The 19851-nt window shown below is 38.9% G+C and overlaps 1 protein-coding gene across 3 annotated transcripts in view; it reads right to left on the minus strand.

Moving 5' to 3' along the window:
- BTBD9 (BTB domain containing 9) overlaps nt 1-19851 on the minus strand; it is a 406336-nt gene that overhangs the window by 344491 nt on the left and 41994 nt on the right. For all 3 annotated transcript variants that reach the window (XM_061146613.1, XM_061146612.1, XM_061146615.1), the window contains exons 5-6: nt 15099-15318; nt 11885-12004 (exon numbers count right to left, since the gene is read on the minus strand). In XM_061146613.1, coding sequence (XP_061002596.1) covers nt 11885-12004; nt 15099-15318 — 340 coding nt within the window. The remainder of the gene's footprint in view (nt 1-11884; nt 12005-15098; nt 15319-19851) is intronic.

Genomic DNA, 19851 nt, shown 5'->3' on the forward strand with positions numbered 1-19851 from the left:
GCATCAATGAAAGTACTTTGGGCCAAAGGAAGTCCAAGTATTCATGCTACCACTATTCCTTGTAGGGATCAAGCCCTCTATTTTCATACTGGGAGATGAATTTTTAAAGGTGAACCAAGTCTGGCACTCTGCCCAGAATTTCTGGCAGCCGACAAGCAATCTGGTTTCACTTCTGGTCCAGTGTCCCTTGAGCTAACCTTGTATCCACAGAAAGCACCCTGATTCAGAGAACCTGTACCATTTATAATGATGACTGAAAAAGCTCTGATGATTTTATTAACCATGGGATGTGTACATACAGTTCTCTTTAAGCATATTTTCTGCAAAAAGAATAAAATATTTTCATTTCCTAGTATCTCCTTCTAACACTGGGGAAAAAATGTTAAAAGGATTTCTCCAGAAAAAAAAAAAATGACTGTTTTCCAGCCACCTAAATTCAGGGATGTTAGATGGCTAAAGGGATTCAACAAGATATCTGATAAGCAAATACTACTAAAGGAATATACAGTGAGGTCCAGGAATCATAAAAAAAAAAAAAAATTAGAGGGGCATAGAAGATCTACTATGTAATTAATGGCAAAATTGGGTGATTCAAGTTGTAAATGTTATGAAAGGTCAGAGCAATCAATGCTAGGCAATGTGGAGTAAAATTTAAATATACATAGGCCTAATTCTCCACTGAGAGAATTATTAACTACTTAACCAGTATCTTCTTTAGATTACCATTTCCAGAGTAAATAGGATTGGAAAATGACTATGTAATTCACAAATAAGCCCATGTCCACGTTTGTTTGTTTTTAACCTCTAAGATCTAGCAGTCCTTCCTCCTTCTCGACCTTCCAAAAAGAAAAGTGAGTGAAAGTTCATTATTTCCTCATTTACTCCAGACGCTGGGATGGAGGTCCTAGAATTGCTTTCCCCACCATTTCCATTAATTACTGGGGTTCCGCTCTCATTTCTATAGCTCACCTTTGCCTCCGTTTCCTATGCTAGAGTCACCTGGCTCATAGAAAGGAGACTGAAGTCCCAGATGACTTTGTCTTCTATTCCTTCCTTGTTTCCTCCTTGACAGATCCCCAGTCCCATGCGCAACAGGTCAATACCTGCATTCCTGATTCAGAATTTTCTAAGTCCCACACATAAGTGCGGGGAAAGTACACTGCCAAAATACTGGGTTGGCCAAAAACTTTGTCCGGGTTTTTACAAACAAACGAACTTTCTGGCCAATCCAGTATATTCCAAAAGGAGATCTCGAATAGGAGAACTGGTACGCTCATGTCAACTTCCTTATAGACAGCATATACCCAACACAAAGTACCTACAAAAGTGCCTTATTTTTCTAAGCAAAAGACACACTGACTCAAATCCTGGCTCCAAAAGAGGGATTCTTTTTCTTTCACTTCTTGGAAATTTTTACTATTCTCTGAATATTCTCTGTGAAAATTAATCTAGTTTATGGTTCTTCATTGGGAATCTTCTAGTCTTGTTGAACGAAATTAAAAACAAAACAAAAACTAAATGAAACCAAGTCCCAGATACCTGAAACAGTTAACAGTTATACAGGGTCGCATGAGAAGAGAAGTGTCAGTCATGTAGAGGCTCTGAGCTCAGGAACACAGGTAGAAGACATGAGCAGACGGCACATTCACACCGGGGGATGGCACATTCATCATTTTTTTTTTTTTGCCTTACTGCCTGACTTGTGGGATCTTAGGTTCCCCAACCAGGGACTGAACCCAGGCCCTCGGCAGTGAAAGTTCGGAGTCCAAACGACTGGGCTGCCAGGGAGCTCCCGTTAAATAGATGATTTTGACTGGTGAGACCAAAAATGGAATTTATACTAAGAACCAAAAAGAAGCTAGAGAAGCAAAGGGCCCAGTGATGCAGAGCTATGGGTGAAGAGTTTAGATTTGACCAAGTCCACTGCAGACTCTGCCTCTGGCAAAAGAACAAAAAGCATCCTTTCTCCCATACTTTTTCCTGCTCAATCTCTTGATCCCTTTGTCCAAATTCTCTCTTCTGTAGGATCCCCCATGACTTTGCTCTAGAATAACATATATATATATATATATATATATATATACACACATCTATTATTGTACCGATCACATTTTACTTTATCCATCATTAGAAAGCCGTCACTCTTATTATATCATGAAGTTTGTGAGAGTAGCAACTGTGTCTTGTTCATCCTTTTATGCTGGAACCTAAACTAAGTGCCTGCAATATAATAGGTATTCAATAAATATCTGTTTGTTGAATGAATGTCTGACGAGTAAGTTCTATAAGTAACAGAGTAGAATGAAGGAGAGGGAAGGACTTCCCTGGCTCACATGGTAGAGAACCCACCTGCAATGCGGGAGACCTGAGTTCAACCCCTGGGCTGGGACGATCCCCTGGAGGAGGGCGTGGCAACCCACTCGAGAATTCTTGCCTGGAGAATCCCCATGGACAGAGGAGCCTGGCGGGCTGTTACAGTCCATGGGGTCGCAAGAGAGTCAGACATGACTGAGCGACTAAGCACAGTGCAACAAGCAGAGGGAAAACAAGGGGAAAAAAGATGTTTAATCATCAACTAGGGAGGTACTATCTGAACTTAATCCTGAAAGTGCTTGGGAAGCAACTGTACTACTACCAAATATAGTTCTTGCCCTTCCAGAATAAAAAAGACAATGGCTGTTTGCAGTAGTAATGACAGGTCATTGGTGTTATTAACATCATCTCATACTTACCAAAAGATGCTAATTTATACTCTAAAATTATAAGATAAAATGCAAAGGAAAATTTTGTATTTTCCTGTTCTATTTTCTCATGTTTCAACTCCTCCACTATACACAAAAGCAGCTCAACATGTTATTATCCTTTAAACTAAATAAAACAAAAACAAAAAGCCTAGATTCAATTGAAAAACTTAAGCACAAACAGCCATGTCTCAAAGGTCTTGCTGAATACAAAACACAGTGGAAAATATTTTTGGCCTAATAAAAGGATCCTAAGTGAAAATAACATAAAATTCATCAACAAAAAAAGAAGCAATTCAAGATGTAAGGAGACCTTGTGAAGAGAAATTCTGTAATACACAAAGCTTGTTTCTAAACACAGCTGAAGCAAAACAAATCAAGAGTTAAAAACATCAGCTGCACTCCATAATAATAAAGCCTAGAATCATCTCATGGAGAACTAAGGGGCAGGAAAATTCAAAGGTCTATTGAAAAACTGACAAAACATACATAAAGGACTGCCACACTCCTTTTGGGGCATTTTAAAAGAGGAAATTGCTCTGCCTCCGCCTCCTCCTCCGTACCCGTCACGACGGGGACTAGGGCCGGCACGAGCAGAGCGTGGCCACCTCAGGCCCTCTGTTCCAGCACTCCTGGAAACGGCTCCTGCCGAAGAGGCAGCAAGAGCTTGTGCAGGGCCCCATGTCTCCCCCTACCCTCAAGCACAGCTACTGCTTCACCTCAGTCCGCAGAGGCACTGCTGGACTGTGACTTTAACGGTAATTCGACAGACCTGCACATTTAACTTCTCTGAGGCTCAGTCTGGGTATTTGTACAATTATGGTAGTTAGTGGTGTTCCTCTCCTAGAACTATCACGAGAATCATATAAAGGAGCAGTATGTGTCTAGCCCACAACAGACACTCAGTAAATGTCAGACTGTTCTCCTGTCTCTCCTCTGAGGTCCTATAACCCTCTCTCTCTCTTCTTCACTCCTTTCTTCTGCTCCCTGATTCCTTATAAATATTTAATGGATCTATTTCCTTTGAGTTATTCTTCTATTTATTTCAAAATTTGAAAGGAAGATTTAAAAAGAGAACTTATTTGTATGAAACTGAATAGCCGTACTACAGAAGCCCACATATCTGCTACACTTGGCAGACGACGAGTTAAGGGCTGGCTAGCACCTGAATGTACCTCTGCGGACTTCAGGCATAATTAATGCTCCACATGAGTAGAAAGACTTAAATAGTACAAATAGCTTCACATGTTATTTCACAAATCACAGACTTCAGAACAATTTATATTTAAATATGGTTATTAAAAAAAAGCAATTTTAATCTCTCCTCAGCCCGAAGTAAAACTGTTATGATTTAGTGACACCATGTGGCTACATTTTGCTTTGCACTCTTAGAAGAGAATGTTCCTCTGCTTGCAGGTCACTCTGTATTAGTTCAATTATGATATCAAAGTTGTAGGTGGAGGTATGATTCAAACTAAATTATTATTAAAGTATGAACTAAAATGATTACTTTTAAAAACTAAAACTGTTCCTTCTTCCTTTACAGCTGAACAAGGCATTTCTTGAATTCTGAAGACATGAATCATATAAATAAAGGCTCAGCATAATTCTAGGTATGATTGTAAAGCATCCTGATGAGAACCACTGATTAATGTGTAAACGTGTCTACCTTTAAAAGTAAATAAATACATCAGTGCCCAGGTATGAGGTTGGGGGAGAACAAAAGAGAAAAAATGGAAGACGCACATGCTTTTGTACAATGCTAATATGGTAGGGAAAGGATGCTTCCATAAATAGCAATGTTTATTTTCTCATTTGTTTTATGTCTTGTAGATCTATAGCACTGTTAGGTACTATAATCTAATGAAAATGGGTAGAAAAAATTATGCTGCATCTAATGATGGCAGGGATGAGAGGAGACTTGGAATGTATGGTAGCAATAAAAGAGATTAAAGTGCCCTAAACCAAGAAGCAGCACAGTTTTAGTATTCATCTAATGAGGCCTCCTACAGTAGACCAGTTACTCCTGAATAACATTCAGTGTACACCAAAGAAAGCCCAAATATCTACAACAAAGACCAGAGAATATCATCCTCTTAAATCTCTGCCTGAAACCCCCAGCTCCCCTCTCGGGCTTTCAGCGATCTCCTATTTTAATAACCACTCTCTTCCTCGACCCTGGTCACCATCACAGTACCATTTTAACAACACTTACAATTACCAGATGTTTTCTTACAGTTTATATCTGTTCCTCCCAAATTCTATGAGAGTAGAAACCTTGGCAGTCTTCTTCAGTGTTATGGCCTCAGTTCCTAATACAATGCATAGCACAAAGAAGGAAGTTATTTGTGAAATGAGTGAGTAATGGATGAATATACAGATGAATAAATAAAGAAAAATCTATTTTCTTAGCTGTTGAAGCACGCCTAAATGTCTTGTTGTATGTAAAAGCAGAACCATTCTAGTGAGATGTTTTTCATCATTTGTGGCCTCTACTGTGACCAGTGAGACTAAGACAAGGCCAGCAGATGCTCTACGACACCCTTTTTTCCATGACACATTTGGCACATTATCTCTAGTTCTAAGAAAAGAAGAAAAAGGAGGGAAGGGAAAACCAGAATGATTAAAACACTTTCATTAACAGTCAAAGAAATCAATGAACAGAGTAGAGTATATGTTAGAATTTAGCACATGACAAATATGGCTGTTCATACCAGTGTGGTAAGAACAATTATTGAATAAATGGTCGTTAGTCAGCCGACTTTCCCTATCTGAAAATATATATGAAAAATATTCTGGCTGGACTAAATATTTAGATAAAAGGGTAAAAATAACAAGTAGAAAAACTTCTAAAAATATAACATTCTAATGCTGGAGTGAGGAACACCCTTCTAAACATAATTAACAGACCACCAGAAACCATAAAAAAAGATGGACAGATTTGCTTACTTTTTTTTAAACATAAAATTCCATATGATAAAAAGTACTGATAAAATAGTAAAAACTAATAAAATATACATGATAGGCAAAAGTATAATCATATAAAACATACATACACAAACAAGTATAAAAAATATACGACACATATATACTATATTATACATGTATATCAAGATGCATATATCAACATAAAGTTCTCACAAGCCAAAAATAAAAAGATAATCACACTGGAAGAAAAATATACAGAAGACAAAAACAGACTTTTTATAAATGAGAAATAATCAACGTCAAGTACTATAAGATATCCTACTTCACTGATGATAAAGGTAACCCAAATCTGAAATCACACTGGCAAATGCTGACAATGCCTGCACCGGTGAGGGTTCAGAGACACGGCATTTCTGTGTGCTACTGGTGGAAACAGCACAGCCTTATCAGAGGGAAGGCTTTACCAGTGTTTGAAATGTACACTATACTGTGATGTGGGCTTCTCCGGTGGCTCAGACAGTAAAGAATCCACCTGCAAGAGACACGGGTTTGATCGCTGGGTCGGGAAGGTCAAAGAGGAGGGGAGGGCTACCCACTCCAGTATTCTTGCCTGAAGAATTCCATGGACAGAGAAGCCTGGTTCGCTACAGTCAATAGGGTTGCAAAGAATCAGACACAACTGAGCAACTAACACTATATTGCAATTTAATAATTAAAATGTCATAAAATGACATTTCCATTTTGATAATTAAAAACAAAAGGAAAGGAAGAACGAAGCCCAGTTTAGTGTTAACTGAGTTCAACCCTCCCGTGTCATGTTCTGAACTCAGGTTGCACCCTGTTCAACACCCCTTCTGGCTCCTCTGCATTCTCCTCTCACTTCTCTAATCAGCTCCAGCAGTAAACCTATCTGCCATCCATTCTTTCCTTTCCTCTCCCAACAGGTATATTGTTAAGAACTTGGCTTTCAAGTCTATTCTTCTCCTTCAACTCTCAGGTTTTACACCAAATGGCTCTAGTAATTCTAGCTACCAGCCATATGCAGGCTACCTCTACACACATTCACATCCATGTTTTCAAGTCTTCTCATATTTCAGCAACATTATACAGCTGCCAATATACTAGCACCATGTTGACAAAAAGCCAGAAAAAAATTTTAAAACATCCCCGGGGCACTCAGTATTCCACTTCTTATTAGTGTTTTTTGTTCAGTTCCAGGGTCCACCATCTAAGAACTCTATGCAAGGGCTTGAAGAGTTTCCTAGATAGCCAAGAAGACAATGTGAGGAAGGGAAATTTATGGGTATAGCAGAATTGTCTTTTCCTGACAAAGACAAAGCTGAAAAGATAGAAGATGGTTCTAAGTACCATATAAAACAGATAGACAGAGTGCCTGAAGAACTGTTGACAGAGGTTCATGACATGGTGCAGGAGGCTGTGATCATAACCATCTCCAAGAAAAAGAAATGCAAAAAGGCAAAATGGTTGTCTGAGGAGGCCTTACAAATAGCTGAGAAAAGAAGAGAAGCAAAAGGCAAAGGGGAAAAGGAAAGATACACCCATCTGAATGGAGAGTTCCAATGAATAGCAAGAAGAGATAAGAAAGCCTTCCTAAGTGATCAATGCAAAGAAACAGACGAAAACAATAGAATGGAAAAGACTAGAGATCTCTTCAAGAAAATTAGAGATATCAGGTAAAAATTTCATGCAAAGATGGGCACAATAAAAGACAGAAACGCTATGGACCTAACAGAAGCAGAAAATATTAAGAAGAGGTGGCAAGAGTACACAGAAGAACTATACAAAAAAGATCTTTATGACCCAGATAACCATGATGGTGTGATCACTCACCTAGAGCCAGACATCCTGGAGTAAGAGGTCAAGTGGGCCTTAGGAAGCATCACTAAGAACAAAGGTAGTGGAGGTGATGGAATTCCAGCTGAGCTATTTCAAATCCTAAAAGATGATGCTGTTAAAGTGCTGCACTCAATATGCCAGCAAATTTGGAAAACTCAGCAGTGGCCACAGGGCTGGAAAAGGTCAGTTTTCATTCCAATCCCAAAGAAAGGCAATGCCAAAGAATGCTCAAACTACTGCACAGTTGCACTCATCTCACACGCCAGCAAAGTAATGATAGTATGTGAACTGAGAACTTCCAGGTGTTCAAGCTGGATTTAGAAAAGGCAGAGGAACCAGACATCAAATTGCCAACATCCTCTGGATCACAGAAAAAACAAGAGAATTCCAGAAAAACATCTACTTCTGCTTTATTGACTATACCAAAGCTTTTGACCCTGTGGATCACAACAAACTATGGAAAATTCTGAAAGAGATGGGAATACTAGACCACCTTACCTGCCTCCTGAGAAATCTGTATGCAGGTCAAGAAGCAACAGTTAGAACCGGACATGGAACAATGGACTGGTTCCAAGTTGGGAAAGAAGTATGTCAAGGCTGTATACTGTCATCCTGCTTATTTAACTTACATGCAGAGTACATCATGCGAAATGCTGGGCTGGATGAAGCACAAGATAGAATCAAGATTATTGAGAAAAATATCAATAACCTCAGATAGGCAGATGATACCACTCTTATGGCAGAAAGTGAAGAGGAACTAAAGAGCATCTTGATGAAAAGGAAAGAGAAGAGTGAAAAAGTTGGCTTAAAATTCAACATTCAAAACACTAAGATCATGGCATCTGGTCCCATCACTTCATGGGAAATAGATGGGTAAAGAGTGGAAGCAGTGACTGACTTTTTTGGGGCTCCAAAATCAATGCAGATGGTGATTACAGCCATGAAGTTAAAAGATACTTGCTTCTAGGAAGAAAAGCTATGATGAACCTAGACAGCATTTTAAAAAGCAGAGACATTACTTTGCCAACAAAGGTCTGTCTAGTCAAGGCTATGGTTTTTCCAGCAGTCATGTATGAATGTGAGAGTTGGACTGTAAAGAAAGCTGAGTGCCAAAGAATTGATGCTTTTGAACTGTGGTGTTGGAGAAGACTCTTGAAGGGTCCCTTGGACTGTAAGGAGATCCAACCAGTACATCCTAAAGGAGACCAGTCCTGAGTGTTCATTGGAAGGACTGATGATGAAGCTGAAATTCCAATACTTTGGCCACCTGATGTGAAGAAGTGACTAATTTGAAAAGACCCTAATGCTGGGCAAGATTGAAGGGAGGAGGAGAAGGGGATGAAAGAGGATGAGATGGTTGGATGGCATCACCGACTCGATGGACATGAGTTTAAGCAAGCTCTGAGGATTCGTGATGGACAGGGAAGCCTGGCGTGCTGCAGTCTATGGTGTCGCAAAGAGGCAGACACAACTGAGTGACTGAACTGACCTGAACCATATGGAAAACTATACCAAAACTGCCAAGTCACTTTTCTTCATCTCCAGCTGGGGGCTAGGGGGCTGTGATTAGTTTAAGCTTTTGGCTACATTGAGCAGTCCACTTAGCCCAACCATGCATTCCTGAAAAGGGCCCAGAAAGAAAGAGCAGACCACTTCCTTACATCTGCTGTCACAGCATTTACCAATCCAAAGTTTTCCACCACAGATATACATAACAAAGACATGGGTAAAAAACACCAATGAAAATATATACATATTAATATTGAATTAATCTTGTCATTACCTGGTCAGTGCCTTGACCCCAAACCCATGCTAGCATTTACAGAGTACCTACTGCATACCTACATAGCCTGAATACCATACAAGAATACTAAAAGATTAGAATCCATACTCCTTACTCCCAAGAGCTTATAATTTGGTATCAGAGATAAGACAAACATGTAAAGGATGCTGAAGAACAAAGGTGACATACAAATGTGCAAATTAATTAACATAATGCAAACTGAACACTTACGTGCTAAAGAAATAAAGAATTTATATGTGCCCAGTAAAGTCTCTGGAAGAAGTGTATTTAGAACACTGTTTAGGTAGTCAATAAACAACTGTGATGATAAGAAACACCAAGCACAAGGCATCTTCGGATAATCAACAGGGGCTCAGTAAGTTCATTTTAAAACACTACCAAAATCGCAAACTTTCACAAAAGGCAGAGCTTGTGCCGGAATGTAGTAAGTAATATGGTAAGCTAGGGGACTTCCCTGGTGGTCCACTGGCTAAGATTCTGCATTCCCAATGCAGAGGGCCCAGGTCTGATCCTTAGTCAGGGACTTGGATCCCACATGCTGCAACTAAAGATCCCACGTGCCACAAACAAGACTCGGCACAGCCAAATAAACAAATAAATATTTTAAAAATATATGATAAGTGCTTATAAATATTACAATATTTTTCTCACTAAAATGCATACAAGACTCCCTCCTTTTCTTGTTATCACTATCTCTAACACCACCTTTGCTCAGGTTTTCTCTACCAGCACTGGGAGCTGGCTGTAACAGGACAAAAATTAGCATCGGAAATACAGCCAGGCTCTACAGCACACAAAAGCAACAACAAAGGCAAGGCCACACAGAAGAGACAAAATAAGGAAAAGGGAGTATAAATAATGTCCATTAGTGAACAAGAGAATTACATTTTCTAAAAGCCACAGATCATGACTGAGGGCACGTGTCCCTCCACAAGGCAAGGGTTTTCAGGTGAGTAAAGCACATGGCCTTTGTCACAGCTGGTATCACAGGCACAACAATTCGTCCTGGGAGTCGTGTTCCTAGGGTTTCAAATTAAATACAAACACAGAGTCCTTTGGACCACATCAGACATTCTGGTTGTTACACTGCTTATTTTTTTAACCGGATACAACCGTAATAATGTGAGTTGATGCAGACTCAATCCCGTCCTCCACTTCAGGGCACCTCTGTCACTCTCAAAGTATCCCTAGGCAGTTCTGAGACACAGAATCTTCACTCAATTTCTTGTCCCTCTCATTTTAATCCATTCAAAACCCCTCTGATAAAAGAGCAACTGCCAGACCTGAGACACTTTACTTCCTCTTTGGGGAAATGAAATTGATTTTCTTCATTTCCACACAAGAGGATCCCTAGGTAACAATAATGTGTCTGGTCATACCCATTAAAAAAAAAAAAAAAAAATGTAGGCAACATTCGCTACAGTACCAGAGGCTGAAAGGTTTTGTGGTGTTCCTGTGGTGGGAATAAGAATTCTGCCGGAGGCTGTCAGATCATGTGTTAAGTAAGTGTAAGGGTATTTTCTGACCAAGAGAGTAAATGCGGTGGGGCAGCCCACCCAGATGGGGCTCAGCCACACTGGCTGTCAGTCGGGAACGTGAGTGAGGGTGTGGAGGGGAGTCAGGGTTGGGGGTAAGGAGGCCTGCTCCGCATGCCCCCTGGCTTATACCCACCATAGCCCTTCCCTTCTCTTCTTGTCACACCTAACTAAACAAACCAATCCCTTTCTGCCTTTCATCTCTTGAGTTAGGGTGATATCTGAAGGGCAATTTCCAAGGGGAAAAGCACAACAGAAAAAAAAAACCACAACAGAATTTCAGGGGTCTTTAACCACTTTTTCCCAACTCCTCAATTCATCATTCATCCTGGTTTTACAGAATTTCAGAAAGAAAGCTTTAAAGATGGCTTATACCTAAAGTAAGAATATGAAATGTTAGAATAGTTTATCAATACTTTTTAAAAAACAAATTTACATGGAGCTAGAATATGAAACAACAGTAAAACTTAAGGTGCTCTGGTTGAAGGGAGGGTGTGAGTCTAGAGCCCCACCAGCTCGGCCTCCCTTGCCCCAAACACAACCCCACTTAGAAACACCTGTTCTGTCAAATCCCACAGATATTCACTGACCTAGAAAAAGAACAAAGATATTCAGAACATGCACAATGGCATTCAAAAATCTCCTCCTGGCCCTGAGGACTGCCAGGGAAGCCTCCAAAAATCTCTCTCCTGGCTTTTATGGAAAGAACACACCCCCTAACAATTGCTCTGCTTTCAAGGTATAGCATGGAATTTAAAAAGCATTTCAACACCTCAGTGTCCCTTCTTATTCATTTACAGGTCTACTACATAAACATGGTACAAAACAGTTTCACAGTACACTATAAATATTAAGATGTTTAATTTTCCACAGTTTCCCTAAGTATTTTAGTTAGAATGCATTTGGTAGCTGATACCCTGAAAAACTTTTCTTCTATGAGACAGAAAACAAAATCTGTTTCTCAACATTCATATCTCTTTAAACAAACATCAATATCATTCATAAGCCATGAGAACTACCTGCAGACACGGGCTGGAAAATATAACTTTTGCCACGAACGACACAGATACTGTGAATGATCAATCACTCTGATCCAATCAAGTTCATCCATTGACACTTCAATGAAGTATGAATAAGACCTATGAATCAAAAGGAAAAAGGCAGAAAAAAAGAACCATATTAAAATAACAAGTGGAATTTTAATAAAATGTTAAAAGGTACAAAAAATACACTACCTATGAATTAGGTTTTCTGAACAACGACCAAATCCTGATGATGAAATTTGTGTAGATCGCCCTAACACAGCATTTACAATATGTACTGAAGTTATCTCTTTGCATGTCTGTCTGCCTTATTAGGTCTCAAGCTGCTTAAGAACATGTTGCTTAGTCACTGAGTCATGTCCAACTCTTTTGTGACTCAGACTGCAGCTCATCAGGCTCCTCTGTCCATAGGATTTCCCCAGCAAGAATACTGGAGTGGGTTGCCATTTCCTTCTTCAGAGGATCTTCCTGACAAAGGGACTGAACTTGAGTCTCCTGCATCGCAGGCAGATTCTTTATAGCTGAGCCACCAGGGAAAGTCTCAAGTTGCTTAAGAACATGTACCATGCCATATTTATCTGCATATATTCAGGGTCTAGCAAGGTGCCTGGCATGTTATCAGCTATAGAAGACATAACAGGCCCAGGATGCCCTGCACACACCATATTAGCAGATTAATAAAGCGATGACAGAAAGAGGACAGAAAATAGACAAGGGTGCTTTCTCCTTCTGCCTTCATTGGCCTGGGTGCTCAGCCCTTACTCTCTCAGGAGGAAAGGCAACTCTGAACATTTCCTCACCGAGGCCAGCTTATCTCTTGATCCCTCCCAGCCTCCTACCATCCCACACACAAATGCAGCCTGCAGAACAATAAATGACATGGGTGAAGAGATAGTACGTGTTTCTTTTCCGTACAACTTAAAATTTGGCAGCTAATAATCTGCCAGTAATGAAAACAGCCTATCATCCTCCCCTGGTCAGCTACCCTGGACCATTACATGCTGGTGCCATCCTGAACAAATCTATATTCCCCTGTCATAAGCCAAATTTAAATTTGAGATGCAGTTATTACTTGTACTGTAATATCAACAGGAACAATCTCAGAAGATTTAGGTGACCATAAATGTCAGCCTGCAACCAACAGTTGTGACCAGAAAAGGTCAGCTTATTTTGTGTCATCCCCTCATTTTCTGCTGTCCCCTCACTCCCATTCGTTTTATCGCTCAGTATCAAACTGGTTATAACCTTTTATTGAACCTCTCTGGGTTATCAGCAATGTAGGATATAATTTTACAACACATGTCAGAATCTTTTTGGCTTAAGATTCTGAATTTTTCACCTTTGCTTAGAATGATAACAACTTCTGTGAGATACCAACTGGTACGTGGTAAAGTTAAGTCCCCTGTGAATGCAACGCACATACTAAAACAAAGTGGCCTATAAATATTTAACATCCTGGAAATGATGATAACTACCTTCAGTTTCAAATGTATTAACCTTTTTCTTTTATTATTTTTATACTAATAATCATCATTAATTAAATGAATGAATATATGTAAAACTTCTAGAACAGTGCCTACTTCTATTATTAATCAGAGACTCTTGGAAATAATACATAAATGTGTTCCACTTTGCCAAACAAACATCATATTATATCCAATAAGATAAGTATCAGGAAATATATTCTTAATATAAAGGGAACAGACAACCAAGAGATAACCTCCAACATCCACACACATGGGAAATGCTGGTTCTCCCTTCATAAAGCTTCCCTCACACTTGGCTCAAATGGCCTGAAAGCCCAGTGTGATGGTCAGTGGTGCTAACAAGAAAAATGAATTAACCAGCAAGATCTTCAGGGTTTCATCATCCTTACTATTAAGCCCTTCTCGTCTAGATGTAAAAAACATGAGTAGGGCCTCAAAGATTGCACACCAGTATCTGGGTATGTAGGGTTTAGGTTAAAGATAAGCAGTAATGAGGGAAATTGTTCAGTTCTTAGTCACCCTACTGCTCTGGTACTTCTGCCATCGTGGCTGAACCCAGACACCACAGTGGGTGAAAACCAGATTGGCTAGAAAGAAAGGTCAACTTTTGAAACTGGTGGGTTTCTAGGCTGGACCCCACCCAATCTTTTTCACAATTTTGTTTTGATAATGATATTTATACACACTAAAAGACAATTTTTTTTTATCCATAGTATAAAATAGATTTTTTAAGTTTTTATAATATCTAAAAGTAATCAATCAAGTAAATAAATAGTGGTAACCCACATGGTGGAAAATACGAAACAATCATTAAAAGTAACATTTTACATGGATAAACAAAGACCTGCTGTACAGCACAGGGAATTATATTCAATATCCTATGATAAACCATAATGGAAAAGAATATGAAAAAAAAAAATGTGTGTGTATATATATAACTGAATCACTTTGCTGTAAGCAGAAATTAAAAGCAATATTGTAAATAAACTATACTTCAATAAAATCCTTTAATTTATTTATTTATTCTGGCTGTGCTGGATCTTAGCTGCAGTAAACAGGATCTTCGATCTCTGTTGCAGCATGAAGGATCTTCAGTGTGGCATGCGAACTCGTAGCGGCAACATGTGGGATCTAGTTCCCTGACCAGAGATTGAACCCAGGTCCCCTGCACTGGGAGCTTAGAGTCCTAGCCACTGGAAAACCAGGGAAGTCCCTAAAAAAAATTATTTTAAGTAACATTTTAAAAAAGTAGAATATTCACAATGTTTTCATTAAAAAATGAAGTTACTTTTTGTATATCTGATCTTTATTTTGTAAAACTATGTGTGGTTTTACAGGTTTCTGTTTTGTGTGTGTTTATATCACTATGCATAACAAAAAATGCTAGTTAGACATGTACAAAGATTAATAATAGGCAGTGAGATTACTAGTAATTTTTATTTTCTTCTTTGTGCTTTTCTGTGTTTTCTATGTTTTCCACAATAAACACATATTCATTACTTTCATACGCAGAAAAGAAGCAAAAAACGTTGTTTTAAAAAAATGTACTTAATTCTTCCCCTAAAACTAAACTTCAAGAGAAATAGCAAAATGATGACAAAGATACAAAACATCAAATTTGTAAAACCAAAGCTGATGACCACAAAATTAGGCCATCTCAATCAAACATGTCAGTTTCTCTCCAAGTCATGCTAATGACTCACCGGCTATCTCGGTCCCACAGGAGGATCCGTATATGATTGATAATGGACGGCTGACCTAGCTTAATCTCAATGCCAGAACGACAGTCATCATCAATTGGGTGCCTAGAAAATCCATGATCCAAATCATAATTCTGAGTGTCACCATCTAATAAGGCAGACTTCAGCTCCCCTTTCACAACCTGGGCTCCATACTTCATAGTTGCAATGTTTTCTTCTGGTACTAAGTGAAAAATAGAAAAAGCAAGGTTAACGGTTACTTATTAAATTTTCCATATTTGGGGGAAAAGATTAAAATTCTAGTTGATTCTAGTATATGCATTTAATTTAACGAGAGAGAGGAGATATGGAATGTCTGTGAGGATTAAGATTCTATCACAATTGAAATTTAATGACACCACTGTAGCCACTAAGTGCCTGGGACTAGTTATGACTAAGAAAAAGTGGTAAATACTAGGAAAAAACATGTTCTAGGACAAACAAATCAGCTCTGCTGAATTCATTCTATTAGAAGCTTTACTATCTACTTGACAAAAATAGCATGTAAAATGACCTATACCTGCCACCTGGACTGAGCACAAAATAGAAAAGCAAAGCAGATAGGTCCAATTTCTGACAGAACAGAAAGAGAAAATTTTCAATACAGCAGAGCTGTTGGTCATACAAAGACATGCTGAATCAGTTATTTAAAAAACAAGAATATGTTTAAAAGAAGATACACTTTTAAAAATAAAAATTCAGTCTGTCATCAAAATTAATATTATGATGATAACTTACCCTCCTCTTCCCCTCTCCAACACTAGATGTACCAAGAGTCAATTTCCTAAGACTCTGAAGTTCTCTATGCGAATTTTGCTTTACAGATCTGGAAACCTGTCTTCCAGGTACTAACATTGTAATGCTGACAGTCTCTCCATGGAGTGATAAGAAGCAACATAAAACAGATGTTAAGATCTTGAGCTCTGAAGGCAGGGTTTAAATAATGCTGCCACCTTTAAGTAGCTGTGTCACTCTGTGGAAGCCACATTCTCTGAACTTCAGTTTCTCAATAGGGCATCATCTATCCCACAGGTGTTTTGGTTGAAGAATTAAATGAAAAGATCTTTGCAAAGCACAGACTAAGCTCTAAAAAACTGCCATTATTTTTACAAAACATGTGTAAAAAAAGCACACAATAAGAGCACTGGCCAAGTTTACAGATGGTATAAATAAATGCTGAATTCTCACAGAATATATATATCTTGGCTGTGTGATCTGACTAGGTGAAAGTAAGAGCTATAATTAGGCTCTTAGGGAAAAGGAGCAATTTATCATTGCAGATTTCTAAGAAAATGCAGATTTAAAAAAATTTCTTCTTCAACTGAAGACAGGTAAAGAGAGTGGCTCCAGCTGATGATAAAAAATGCAGCTGAAAAATAAGGTCTGGGTTGAATTTAGTTAACCTGCAAAAGACTAAGGCAACTCAGAAACCAAGCCAAATGAAAATAAAACCTAGTCGTGATCAACTTCTTATCACCAGAGGCTTACGTGCTCAGTTCCAGTTTGCTGTTGTTCAGTCGCCCAGTTGTGTCTGACTCCCTGCGACCCCATGGACTGTAGTACACCAGGCCTCCCTGTTTCTCACCATGAGCCTGCCCAAGTTCATGTTCATTGCATCGGTGCTGCCATCCAGCCATCTCATCCTCTAATGCCCTCTTGTCCTTCTGTCCTCAATCTTTCCCAGCATCAGGGACTTTTCCAAGGAGTCATCTGTTTGCATCAGATGACCAAAATACTGGAGCTTCAACATCAGTCCTTCCAGTGAATATTCAGGGTTGAGCTCCCTTAGTATTGACTGGTTTGATCTCCCTGTCCAGTTTCAGTTTATAACTTCCTAAATTCTATTAGTGGAGGACAGAGGAGCCTGGTATGCTGCAGTCCATGGGGTCAAAAAGAGTTGGACACAACTTAATGACTGAACAACAAAAAAGTTCTATTAGCTCATGAAAATCACACACAGCGTTCATATTTATTTTTCATTTATCTAACAAATGTTATCAATTCCTTTGACCTAGTTCTCATAACAATCCTTTGAGTGTAGGACTCCTATTACATTCATTTCGCAGATGGGGAAGTGGAGGCAGAGAAAGATTAGGTGGACTTTGTTGCCCAAAGCTATGTGGTCAGCAAGGAGCAGAGGTGTTATTAGAACACAGGTGGTCTGTTACCAGGGCCCCTGCCCTGCTACTACCATCATAAAGGGTTTCTCATGGGAAGACCATATTTTTCCCCTCTTACTAGCTCTTCCTTCTAAGGTTACTAAGTCCCAAAGGAAAGAAACAGCTTGATAAAACTTTGTTGTCGTTGTTGTTGTTTTAAGTTGGACTTAAAATGAGAAAACCTAAGTTTGAGACTCGGGCTCTACCACCTACTATCCCTGATGAGGTCTCTTAGTCTCTCTGAATCTGTTTTCTCATCTAAAACCAATAATAATTTACCCAACCCACCCACAGAGCTACTGTAAAAATTATATTGCAAATATATACTAAAGTACTATATAAGTATAAGCATTCAATTAGTCAAAAAGCATTTACCAAGGACCCATTCTGTACCATGTGAAGCATTGCGGGTCCCTCAGTGAACCAAACAGAGAGAAGCTGAGACCTCTGATCTTGAGATGAAGCATTTTATAAAGCAAGCAAACAAAGGCTTCAAATTTGTGATTTTCAGATATCAGTGATGTGTCATTACTTAGTAAAAACAAACTTTTGTTCCCTTACTGCTGGGTACAGAATGTAGGTGTCCGATGTCTGCTGCTGCTGACCACTAGAAGCACATCCTCCAGCTCTGACACCACTAGTCAAGACCAAGACAAAGAAGGGGCCACTCAAGCTTTCAGACGTAAAGCCTGCTGCTATCCTTTGATTTTCTCTAAACATAAGCTTTTTCACTTCTAAAATTTATCAAGCAAAGAATAACATATGAGGCACAAGTGTTTTGAGTGGCTGTAGCTGAATGTCTAAAATGGAAATGAAATTTCTACCACAATTCTAAGTTCTCTTTTGAAGTTTATTTCAAGAGAACTTGAGAACTTATCTAACTGTTCTTGATATAGAGTCCCTGTGAGTATCTTTCAGTTCAAAACTGGGAACATCTACAAAAATGGAAATTCTCTCATGGTAACTATAATCTGAGTATCTCACAGGATTAAAAACACAACTCCAATTATTTTTTCCCCCAGAATCTATAACTAAATGATGAATTTAAAAGGGAAAATGATCACAAAAAAATTAAAGTCATAACAAAATAATTCAAGCCACAAATATTCTTACTGCCTATTTTTTGTCTATCAGTAGATAAAAGAGCTCTCAAAAAAATAGGGTGGTAGAGATTAAACAAGACAGTAGACAACAATAATTGTTTTCTTTACATTCCTAATTTTTGATGCATTTTACAAATACTAAGGAAAGAAAATGAAACTCTAAAGTTCCACAGTTAGTCAGAAAAAAGTCAATTATTAGAAAGAAACACTAAGAAGTGGAGCAGGACCAGCCCCTAGCTACACAGTGCCAAAATCTGAATGGTGCTGGGTTAATTATCTTGTGTGTTTTTCTTTAATCGCTTCATGTTCTTAATCATCCTTTACTGAACTCTCTATTACATCTAGGCTGAGACGGCTGTTAACCCTTGATGGATCATTTGGATCCACACTTAGTTCTCTGCCCCCTGCAATCTCTTTACCCAGTTCTGTCCCCTAAATCATACTCTACTCCCCAACTTGACTTCCCTGAAAAAATGTATGGACCCTCCCTGCCAGCAAACGAAGTATTACAGATGACTTTCCTGATCATTCCTTACCGTAACCTTCCTCATTATCTACACTTCCTGCAGGCCTGTCTTCACATCTTGTTTTCAAACACACCACAAAACAGAAACAGAAAATAACCCAGGCAGAAGACTGTCAACAAGTACTGGCCTCATGAGTCAGATGAGCACTTTGGTTCCAGCTCAGGCATCGATTTCCCTCTAACTCTAGGCAAGTTACTTATAAAGATCACAGAATGAAAACATGCAAGAACTGAAAGGGATCGTCGCCCAATTTATTTAAAAGAAAAATAAATTCCTAAGCTGCTTTCTGTGTGCTGTTCACTGTGCTGGCCTCAGCCCTCCAGCGCTCCAGCAGCGCACTGTCTATTGGAGACAAGAGTGCATATCAGACACGAAAGGCATCCGTGGAGGAATCTCAGTGGGTGACTTGTGAACCCCCTAGTTTACAGACGAAGATACTGAAAACTACAATTGGGAAGGCAATACTAACAGAGTCAAAGAATTTTCAAAATATTAAAGGTTCATTGTTATTACTCTTTATGTGATAGATGAGACAAATTTTAAATTCTAGTTTAGAAACAAGTGATAGATTCAGTCATTCATTTATTTGGAAAAGTCTAGATTCAGACACTGTGCTAGGTGCTGGGAAAAGATAGGGGGGAAAATATAATTACAGTCCTCAAGAAGCTCACTTTGAGTAGGAATGTAGGCCAAAAAAAGCAACAATTATAGTTTCACAGTGGCAAGCCCCCTCAGTCTAGTTATTGAAAACTATGGGAATAGGTGTGTGGTACCACATACCTACAACACAGATTTACACACACACCCAAACATAAACCAATACTATAAATTAGCAGGCCAAGAAAGCACATCAACTTTTAGCCAATAAAAAACATCTTAAGGACAGAATCTGTGATGTGCTATCTGTTATAAGCATGAAGAAACAAGA

Source organism: Dama dama, chromosome 7 (assembly GCF_033118175.1).
Source record: "Dama dama isolate Ldn47 chromosome 7, ASM3311817v1, whole genome shotgun sequence".
Lineage (NCBI taxonomy): Eukaryota > Metazoa > Chordata > Mammalia > Artiodactyla > Cervidae > Dama > Dama dama.